Below are 12,245 nucleotides of genomic sequence, written 5' to 3'. Positions count from 1 at the left end.
CCCAGTAGTATCTCAGGAGCCTATAATCAAAAGAGATTTAATTAATAGTTATTATTACTAGGGGCATATACCATATAAAGAGGAGCCACATAAAGTAACAGCCATATCAGCTCCTGAAAGATATCGTGCAAACCCAAAATCAGCTAAAAAATAATAACAACATTATTATATTGATGATGGTATTAATAGAATTATACCTAATTTGATCGTTGCATCTTTAATTTAGTAGGGATCCACTCTTATTTGAAGGATATGACAACAGCAAATTTTGTGGTTTAATGGTCACGATTTATTATGTTTCTTTTATGAACTGTCAGAGTGCTTAGCTAGAGAGAGAAGAGAGAGAGAGAGATGCATATGTCCCTGACGTCCAACAATATTACCAATATGTATGGCAAGATGTCGATAGAGTCCTCTGATAATGTCATCTTGTCTATAGAGGAAATCAGTCAAACCAGAATGACCAGTATAAACCACACCCACCTTGTAAGTATTGCGCCAAATCACCTCCATTACAAAACTATATAATATTTGAATATGTAGAAAATATCATATTATACTTACTTCCATTATAAGGTATATTTCATTTCGTGTTTCCTATTCACATGAAAGTCACATGATTTATACAAGTAGTCACATGATACTCACATGATAGTTGTATATCTGGACAATATTGGGATGCTTCAAATCCTATGACAGAATATCACTATAGTAACTATATTCAAAGCCACACCAATCTTTTACCTTTAATATAGAGATCTCTTTTTGACTAATACTTGACAATTTTCCCAGAATATTTTTGAGAAGTATCTGCTTCACAGCAACTGGTCTTCCAGACTAGAAATTAGACGAGATGACATTAGTAACTATGGCAACATAGCAATGATAGTGGTCCTCATCAGCTGATGACAACCACTATCAATGCAGCACAGCTGTGTACAATGATAAACCTTTATAGCAATTTATCATTGAGTAACATATTTTGTACAATATTTCTATAGTAACATACTGGTTTGTGTTGGCCTTTAAATACTAATGCAAATGCTCCGTGTCCTATCAAGTTAGCCAGTCCATACTCGTATTCTCCGATAGATTGCATCATACATCCATGAGAAAGAAGGAAAACACTCAGGAGGTGACTGAAAAGACTAATAGATCGAAATAGATATAGTAACAGCCTTACCAAATGCAAATCTGTTGTTTTGTGCAGGAGAACCTGCTAGTATTCTTGAAATAACCTGTCTCTAGATGATCTCATTGAGTCATAAACTATGAGAAGCAGCAATGTCAAGTTTTTAAATATTACTTTGTACGTAATATAAGATGTAAACAAGTATAATTTCGGTAAGCTTAAACGTCAGGGATCAGGATATGACGCCATATAATAATAAATTGCACATAATTCGTAAACAGGAAGGGTTGCTCTGGTGGCGAGCCTGGAGATAACAGAAAAGTTGTTGGTGATAGTGGACAATCCGTTATGACAGACAAGGAGAAAATTGGTCTAGAAGATCCGTCTGAATATAGACCAGAATTGAAAGATATGATATTTGGGCAAAGAACAAGATGAGTTCAGGGATTTTATGATGTGAGGATGTTACATGACAGTACTATGTTTAATTATTAATTCTTTATTTAATTACAGGAGAATAACAAACGTTACTCAATTGTTCGTGAGACATATTTAAAAATGCATACGAACCAAACAGTTGATTTTGTAACTTCAGAAAGTAAGATTATTCACTAAATTATATTAAATGATATCAATTCATTTGATAGATTGACGAATGGGGCAAATTAAATCATCGTAAAAAAAACTGAAAATAATGAAGCTATTGATAAAATGGATGAGTTAATAGATGAGTCTGACCCTGATGTAGCTATAATTTTACTGATATAGATTATGACATTATTGTATAGGTTGATCTTCCTAACTCAGTTCACGCATATCAAACAGCTGAAAGAATACGTGAAGCACATCCTGATAAAGACTGGTTCCATTTGGTGGGCTCATTCATGATTTAGGTAAAAATGGTTGCACTCTTTGGCGAACCTCAATGGGCAACTGTTGGGGATACATTTCCTGTGGGGTGTCGATTTTCTGATAAATGTGTATTTCTGATTTATTTGCTGATAATCCAGACAGTCATCATCCAGTGTACAGGTATGTTGTCATCACATGATATAACAATGTTAACAGATATTGAAGTCATATTTCCTAAGTCATACTAACCTTTGAAGTCATAATATATTATATAGTAACATCAAAGCATATATTGTTGTTTCTATAGTACACTGTATGGGATGTACGAGCCAAATTGTGGTCTAGACCACGTGACAATGTCATTTGGTCATGACGAGTATATGTATCGTTTGTCTTGGTTGGTAATGGGACTACATTACCAAAACCTGCTTTGTATATGGTTCGATATCATAGTTTTTATCCATGGCATACTGGATGTGACTATAACTATCTCTGTAATGATCAAGACTTTACAAATGTTGGAATGGATCAGAGAATTTAAGTAAGGGAATTAGTAATTTATTTATTTCATTTACTATTTTTTCCAGTAAATACGACCTTTATTCTAAAGCTGATAACATTCCAGATCCAGAGAAGATCAAACCATACTATCAAAGTCTTATTGACAAGTACATACCAGGTGTTCTCAACTGGTAAAATTGTACAAAAAATTTTAAATGAAATGTGAAAATTGTGTGTACTTTATACAACATTCTATTTGTTCAATATTATTTGTAAATAATTGTTATTTATTGGTTTTGAAAGAATCTGTTGTTCGAGTTTCTCATTAAACGTTCCACAATCTCTAACTTTTTCATTCCCAGTAAACCTTTATCACTTCCTGTGGCTGAAATGGGAACATCCTCTTTCTCTCCCTCTTGTTTTGACGACACTTTACTTTAAATAATTCCAACAAGACATGTTGTTCATTTCGTCGCAGCCCCCTAACTTATTAATATTTAAAATTGAACAGGAGTATTCTTCTTACCTTCATTTCTAGTATTTTCTGGAAATTACTTGGATCAAAATCTCCCTGCATAATTGATAAATAATGAGATACAAATTCTTGAGCTTGTTCATGTGGTGACATCACAATCTATGGAAAAGATCCCTTATTTTCAGAGACAACCTTCACTTAGTTACCTTAACAATTAGTTCTGCTTTCTCCATACCAGTGGCAACCAGTTTGGTAAACCTGTTAAACAAGAATGATCAGTTCTATTAGCATTACTAACTTACGAGGCTGGTGCTTTCCTAGTGACGGTAGCACCCACTGAAGGTAACTCTAACAATGCACTTTTCAATGAGTGAGTATCCAATAACAACTGTGTGTTAGAAATTAATGTATTGTTGTTGTTTACATTAATTGTTGTTGTTTACCTGTTCAGCAGCTATTGTATTTGTTGTTTACATTTGTATAAATGTGTTATAAAGGCAGGAAAAAGACACTGAAAATTAAATAAAATTCTTAATTCGTTTTTTAGTACATGATGACTTACTTCGCAAATTTTATGGCAGAAATAATGAAATATTTTCTTTACAGCTGCCAAGTTTGTCTTATCAAAGGAATGTTGAGCGAAGATGTCCAATAATTTGTGACACATACTGACTTTGATCACCAACAGCTTCAACTGTACCCAGGGTAGCTAGATGGGAAATATATTAATACTCCTAACAAATTAGTTATTAATAATACTTTAGTCATTGCATTAAAAGAAGCAACACAAGCTGTTTCACTGTCTTGAATGAGGAGTTATACATGTGATGTCAAACTAGTGAAGGGACTCAAACCTAAACTGATAGAATGGGAACAAACCTTCTGAACAAATCCATTTCCTGATTAAAATCAACTTTATCAACTAAAGACTCATCATTTTTCTCTTTCAGTTTAGATTCCAACTAAAACAATATTGGCAACAAGTGGGTGTGGCTGAACAAGTGGGTGTGGTTTACCTGTTGTGTAGTTTCCAAGCAATAGTCTGCAGTACACAATATAGTACAAGTCATTGTGATCTCATCACGAGATAGTCGGATATCTTGAGGAGTATCTCGCTTTAAAACCAGTTAGTGTCCGCCTTAATCCACTGTTTAACCTAAATGGTTGCCATGGCAAACTAATACATGTATCTATAATTGTTCTTACTTTGGTAGATTAGCACCTAATATTTTTTCTGTGTATTCTTTGAGATATTTTTGAAGACAGTTGTTAGTTCTAGTAATGGCGGACCAGTTGATAACGAAGTACATTGAACAAGACATCTCTTATAAAAAATGAAGAGATCGGCAGCACTGGGAAATGCAACAGTGGTCATGTCTCCCTCGGCTGCTCCTTTGAAGGAAATAGGATTTCACATCTGATACAAAATTTTCCATTAGCTCTGATAGGTTCCTATAGTCACATGATTATCACATGATTGTTATGCCACGCCCACTAACTTGTCTTGTGATTCAATGTACACATTAAGATGAGGTTCAAAACATCGTGATATCATACCAAGGAATGGGATGAGTCTTGTTGGAATAGGAACCAGGCTATTACAACATATATACAATTTAAAAACAATACATTATATTACATTTTTATGATCATCTTCAGTTGATTCAACTTGCAATACTTTCTTTGGTATCAACTACAATAGTATAATTAAGAGGGTGTGGTTAGTGGATGTGGCTTACAGTTTCCATATATGGACTGCCAGCAAATCTTTGAGCTAAAAAACTTTTCAAATGCTGTTGTTTTCTGAATAGCAAACAACAACAATTTGACTTCAAGATCAGCAGCTTTGTTTTTCATAACAAACTGAAAGTCCTTTCCTATAAATAAAGGGGATGTGCCCCTGTAATTAAATGAGATAATGATGTACTTTGTCTTCTGACAAAATTCAATACATATTCTTTCTGGCATATACCATTCCGGTGGAAATATAGCAGAACATTCTTCCTCATAATTTAACAGAGTACGTTTTAACCAACTATATCGCCTATCCACCTGTAGAATGAATTAATGAGATTGTATCTATTATAAGAATATTTAAATATTACTTTATCAAGCCAGGACGGGTCAAGACTCTCATGAAATAACATGTCATAATCGCTAAGTTTGCATTTTAACAAAACCATATTATCAGCTCTTCCCTAAACCATAGAATCATGACAAAAGAGAGAGTGGGAGAGAGAGACTCACTTTGGTGTTTCACCTAACACATCCAGTACAAGACAGGCATCATGAAGCTCCGCCTTAGCTCCTCCCTAAAATTATATATCAAGTTATTTATTACGCCCGTTACTTACAGCAGTGCCTCGAATTGAAAATGCTTTTTCAAAATCAACTTTAATTTGAGCAGCAAGATCACGTTTCATTGAGGAAAGTCTAAAACAATTATAATAACGATTAATAATCTATAGAAGCCACACCTACCTTTCAATGAGGTATTTAATTTGAGGGATGGCTTGATATTTGTTGAATTCTTCTACCACATCTCCTGCTCCATGTAATTGACTGGCTACATGAGCATATTGTCGAAGAACGCATATTACGACTAATTAATTACATAATTAAAGGATCTCTGTATAAAACTAGCATACTCTATTTCCTCCAAGTTTGTAATTAGTAGGCGGAGTCGCTCCAATGTTCTGACAGAATCCATCAAGTGTTTCTTTGCAATATCAAGCTGTTTAATATCACCAGTAATTTTTTGAACCTGTATAATTTATATGAAAGGACTACTCCTAGTAATTAATTTATAATTACCATTAATTCAGAATGTTCAGCTTTTTCTTTAATATTTCGTATTCGACCAAACAATTCTTCAATTGCTTTCTGAGCCTCCTCAAGAGCCTAATAATTATCTAATTATCTCAATAATTAAAGGGACCCAATTACCTGTCGTCCCTCATGGCCTGCCTCAGCTTGTTCTCGTACAATCGTCCTAATATCTTCATCAAGCACTTTCATTTTGACTCTCAAACGACTCACAGTATCATCAACACCAGCTAATGACTGTATTATAATAAAATTACAGGGGTATTGAATTTAAAAGGTACCTGCTCTGTTGGAAATAATGTATTGATGTAGTCTATAGCATCAAAATCATTGCTATCAAGTGGATCATTACTTGGGAAGACCTGTCGACAGTAATAACTAGAATGTAGTCGATATTAGAGAGCTTACTTCTTGAATTGCTTCCTCTACTTCAGTAGAATATAAAACAGCTTGAAGTTCCTCAGCAGTCCAATCACCAGCCATCTTGTCTAGTACGCCTCCTCCTTCCCACTCTGGTTGCTGCAGAAGAGGAAGCCATGTTCTTGAACCACCCACGTTTAAGTATAGTATACGGAGTTAATTATTTTCTCCCATTTCGTTTCTGTACAAAATTTAGAATGTTTCCGTATATCTCCGTGTCATTTTGTTGAAGGAGTGGCTGAGATATTGCAGAAATAAACAAAGAAAACATACAACATTAGAAAGAACCCTACGTAATACAGTCTGCTAGCGATAGTAGTGTGATGGTAATCTTCATTATTGCTCTGGGAATAGGGCTGTCATTAAGCCTAACTCTTGGTGATGTGTCTTCAAATACATATAGTTACAAACATGCTGCAGTAGCTACTGATGCTGGTCCATGTTCAGTTGTAGGAACTGATATTTTAAAGAAAGGTGGATCAGCTATTGATTCTGCTGTAGCAAGTTTATTATGTATTGGAGTATATAACTTGCAGTCTACTGGGCTTGGAGGTGGGGGTTTCTAATGTTTTTACAATGCTACAAGTCAGGAGTCATTTTGCATTGATTTTCGTGAGAAAGCTCCAAGTATTATTTCTGATGAAGCAATGCAAAGATATCTTAATGATCCTAATTCAACCATAAAAGGTATACACTCAATAGTAATGATGTTAGTGATATTACATTCTTTGATAGGTGGACTAGCCATTGGTGTTACCGGGACAACTTAAAGGAATGTATGAGGCTCATCAACGATTTGGGCGACTTCCTTGGTCTGATGTTGTTGAGCCATCTATTCAGTTAGCTATTGATGGTTTTATAATCACACCAGCTATTGCTGATGCTATCGAAGCTGTTCAAAATGATTTAAAGACTGGAAATTATCCTGGTTTAGTGTATGTTACCGTAGTAACTCACTTGATTAATATAATTTGTCATTTATAGGGAATTATTGAACCCCAATGGTCAACCACTAAAAGAAGGAGATATCTTAAACAGCCTGAATTAGCCAAGACTCTACAAGCTATAACTAGTGGAGTGGACTATTTTTATAACAGTAGTTTCACTGAAGAAATGGTAGCAGAATTAAGTGACCAGTACAATAGTATCTTAACGGTTTGATGACTTCAGAGATTACAATGCAGTTATACGACCTGTACTAACCAGCTCTTATAATGGATTACTACTACATAATTTCCCACCACCAGCCAGTGGTGCAGTATTAGCATTGATATTAAATATATTAGATGGTAACTCAAGTACATATACCACACGTTATAACAATCATATAATGCTAGGATATAACTTCACTGAAGAGGACTTTAGTTCTTTAAGCTATCATCGTATTGTAGAAGCATTCAAGTTTAGTTATGCTCAACGTATGGATTTAGGTGATCCAGATTATAATGAAACTATTAATGAAGTTAGTACCGCTAATATACTTGTTTTACTAATACTCTATATCAAAGGTGATCAAGTTCATGATGGATCCTACTACAGCAGATATAATGCGTTCTAAATCACTGATAGCACAACTCATGATCCTCGATATTACAAGTTTGATTTGCAATATAATCCACCATCTTACGGTACTACACATCTTTGTGTACTAGATGAAGAAGGTAATGGTGCTGCTATTACAAGCACTATCAATACATAGTAAGTAGAATATTATAGAACATTATATAATACTGCCTCAGTTTTGGTAGCTTAGTGCGATCAAGAACTAGTGGTATTATCTTTAATAATGAAATGGACGATTTTGGTGTCCCAGGAAGAAATAATACATATGATTATCCTCCCTCTCCTGCTAATTATTTAAGAGCTGGTCGTCGACCCCTCTCATCATCTGTGCCAACTATTGTTACTAAGAATGGAGAGATTGTTATGATAGTTGGAGCATCAGGTGGATCCAGGATACCCACCTCAACCTCACAAGTATAACACCCACTCATTTAATTACTCCACCACCTCATTTAATATAGGTTTTACTGGATGTTCTCAGTTTTGGAATGACATTAAGTGATGCAGTGGACATTCCTCGATTACATCATCAATTATACCAATTATGTCACAGTAGAGAGTGACTTCCCTTCATTATATATTAACGGATTAGAACAACGTCATCATATTGTTAAGAAAACTGGCCCTCTGGCAACTGTTCAAGCAATTTATAAAGAAAATGGTGTAATTTATGCTGCCTCTGACAGAAGAAAAGGAGGCCAACCAAGTGGCTATTAAAGTATTAAGTGAGTTTAAAGTCTTATTATATTTATTTTAATTTGATGTTCATTCTTATACAATTATATATAGAAACTCACAGTCCTAGTTAAGATATAAATAATATATTATTATAATATATATATTATTATTTATATTAACTTACTTGGCATGTCATAATTAAATTGGTCATACCTACAATTGATTTTAATGAGAATGATGGAGGCATTACACAGGATTGACTGTGGGAGAAGTTATGATTATGAATATTTATAACATCATACCTGTGTAGTGAAGATGCATTTTCTAATTGTTCCTTAACAAAGTCTAGTGTAATACCATCTTGCTAGAAGAGAGAGAGAGAGAGAGATAAAAAGGTTATTATTTGCAAACATGGTAACTTACTGCAGTATCTATTGATAAACCACAAGTACAATAGATAATATTAGAGTCCTGACAGAGATTATTTCTATTATAAATGAATTATTATAGCACACATAAAGAAGTGGTCATACTTTAGACAAAGAGGACATATGATGTCATCAGTGGTAAGACAATCTATGGCAGCTGTTATGACTTTCTCTGTAAATAATTCTTCCTCTTCATATTGAGCTATGATATCTTGTTCTATGATGGCAGATATTAGATTGAGACTCATGCTAGAGGACTGAAACTTATAATAGAGACTCATATACCCTTCTTTAATAAGTTCTTGAGTTATGTCATCCATTACAGCTAATATTGCATCAATATCATTAGGGTCCTCCTCATTATCAGAAAACAATCTTTTACTGGCAAGTTCATCTAACAAGGGGGAGTGGCTTTACGTTTTTGTCCTCTTAGAGATAGCGGAGGTAGCGATACCTCTGATCTATGTTGTAATGACATCATTAAAATGATAACATCATAATGATGTCACCTTAAATTATCCCATTCTTCTTGCATGACATCATAGACTGTATCTACAATATCATCAGATGAGTCTGCCCCCTTATAACGATGCTGATCCATTACATTATGACGATTCACCTTTAATCTCTCAACACATCTCTACAAACACAAAACATGGATCAGATCACTACATTATAATAGCATAATCACTTGACGATATGTATCCCTCCATCCAAATACATCTCCTGCTTTATATAAACCCTTTCTGTATTGTTGTCTGTCTTGAGGTGTCTGTGATCGACGGGATGGAGTATGGGATGCCATTAGCCAGAGCAGAGAAGGTTATCCTTCAATTTTAACCCGTACTGACCCACGCATGCTCAAACTACTAGTTACCGTTAATGAGATTCATAAGCGTACACCGTGCCGCCCCACAAAAGCATGAAGACAAAATCTTACGTACATATAAAAGGAAACTTGAACAGTCCTGAGTGCCAGTGTGTTGTGGGCCAGCGTTCTGCAATGCATCAGACCTCTGAGATGGTTACCAGCATACTCTACGGAGTATCCGAAAGGCCGACTAGGATAGGGCTGGTAGTCTCCCTTTAAACGAGACGAGGCTGGTGTATTTGTGGTTCCCGGTTCCTGAATGCGACATTCCCTAAGAGCTGGAATCCCGTACGGCTGGTTTTAAGTTAGGGCGACGCTCCAGCCAGGATTACCTCGCGAAGACGAGGGTTACCAAGCCAGGTGGCGGTCCCAGCTAGCAATAGCAGGGAATCCTGGAGCCTAAGTGGAAGCCTGAGTGGGTGAGCGAGTAGGAATCGTTTGGGCAACACACAAGGGTTTTTTTTTTCATAAATTTAGATTTAGTTTGTGCATTAAGTTCTGTGATAACTACATTTGACAATTCTGTAATACTAAGTGTGACACTAAATAGTATAGTTCTTGTCTCAAAATATTTGTTTATTGTGTTAATTTCATATTACTAATGTAAAGTATCATTGTCTCTTTTTTATGTTACAACAAATAAAAATCCTTACCTAAACACTATTAATCCACAACGTGTAACTTCTAAGAGAATACAATAAAACTTAAAAGAAGGGGTTAAAAATTTAGATAACCTTTAATAGCTGTGGGAGTATGACCGGTAGCCATCTTACTTTTAATGAGAGGTGTGGTATAGTTTGTTATGCCACACCCACTAATAATAAATGGCTTACCAAAATGCTATTCAATTTTGGAGGGATTTTGATGTTCCATCCTTACAGGTATTTATATTATCATAATAGAGTTTTATTGTATATTGTAATAGAGACAACTTGATGAGGAAGCTGCCAATGTTGCTAGGAGACAAGATGACTCTGATGCCTCAGTCAAGAAACTTGTTGAATTAAGTCGTGATTTTAAAAGGAATTCTACTGAGGTAATGGACTTATATTAATTGAACTATCTAGTGACATATCCTGTTTTATTAGGATGTCCGTAAAACTGTGTCTCCATTATTGAGATCATTTCAATCAGAGATTGATTCTCTCACCAAACGAGCGAATGCATCTGAAACAACTTTCTTAAATGCTTACAAAAAATTTATAGAAATACCAGGTACTTAATTAATGGTAATTAACCACACCCCCTTTGACCTCACCTACCCAGATCCCATTCCACTCTTGGAACAAGCTTTGTCCCAGCAACAACGATTAAATGCAATGCAAGATTTGGAAGTAGAAAACGTTAAACTGAGAGAAACACTTGATGAATATACAAAGGAATTTGCTCAAGTCAAAAACCAAGGTATTAAAAATGATTAAGTTATCATGTGATTATCATGTGATCAGAGGCAACTATAACCAAACTACGAAATCAAATACGAGAACTGGAGAACAAAGCTGAAGAAAGAGCATCAGTGAGTTAAATTAATTAATAATTATTGGGTTATTAAATAAACTTCCCTCATAGGTAAAAGCTAATGAATATGAAACTCAACTTTATGAAGCATTTAAAGAGAAAGAAAAGTATAGAAAATTAATGAATTAATTAACACATTCTTTGTTTACTCAGAGAAATGGAGAACGTGTTGCCATGGCAACAACAAAAATGGAAGAGGCAGCAGTATCAAAAACAAGTGTATTGCAGTCAGGTAAGTTCATTAATTAGAGGAGGTGTGGCTATTTTATTATCTACAATGTAGCTTTGGATTCTACTCAATTGGAATTATTTGAACTGAAAAACAGACTAGATGATGACAGTTCAGCCAGGTGAGTAACCCCTAGTAATTATAAATTGTTACTATTAATACAGAGCAGCTGAATTAGATATTTTAGTAACTGATTTAGATCGTGCAAATCAACGTGCTTAACTGCAGAGAGAGAACTTGATAAGCTCAAGAGATCTCAAACAACAACATTAACTGATCCTCATCTAAAAGTACATGATATTATTATAACATATAATAATATATGTATATATAGTTATCAGTAGATACGACTGAATTAGAACTTGAGCTTCAAGCTAAAGATAAAGAATTGAGTTGTGTATTAGATGATGTTGAAAGATTACAAAAAAGTTTGAATGTTCTCAAAGAGAATTCAAGTAAACATATCATGTTATTGGAGTCTCAGTTGAGAGAGAAAGAGAGCAAGTTAAGGGACTTTGAGCAAACACTAGAACATCAAAAAGATTATGAAGAGATCAAAAAAGAAATAAAGTGAGTTTATTAATAGTAACATTTCAATTAATACATTTTATTTTAGTATATTGAGGAGTGTTGAGTTCTCATCAAGTACTCATGAGGCAATTCCCACAGTAAGTTTCTGAGTGATCACATGACTGTCACATGATCTATCTATCTATCTATCTATATATATATATAGAGTTTGACAAAACCTT

At 34.6% G+C, this 12,245-nt stretch overlaps 1 protein-coding gene across 1 annotated transcript; it reads left to right on the top strand.

Annotated features, from left to right (window-relative positions):
• The first annotated feature begins 387 nt into the window (after window positions 1-387).
• Window positions 388-2,680, top strand: LOC121392161 (inositol oxygenase-like). The gene is given in 9 exon segments (XM_041523510.1): window positions 388-486; window positions 793-862; window positions 1,833-1,876; window positions 1,921-2,116; window positions 2,119-2,164; window positions 2,292-2,373; window positions 2,376-2,495; window positions 2,497-2,525; window positions 2,572-2,680. Coding segments are annotated over 9 exon segments (795 nt in total).
• The last annotated feature ends 9,565 nt before the right edge of the window (window positions 2,681-12,245 follow it).

This window comes from Gigantopelta aegis, unplaced genomic scaffold (genome assembly GCF_016097555.1).
Source record: "Gigantopelta aegis isolate Gae_Host unplaced genomic scaffold, Gae_host_genome ctg3431_pilon_pilon, whole genome shotgun sequence".
In the NCBI taxonomy this organism is placed as follows: domain Eukaryota; kingdom Metazoa; phylum Mollusca; class Gastropoda; order Neomphalida; family Peltospiridae; genus Gigantopelta; species Gigantopelta aegis.
Note: the sequence above shows the minus strand (reverse complement) of the source record. Positions and strands in the feature narration are given on the sequence as shown.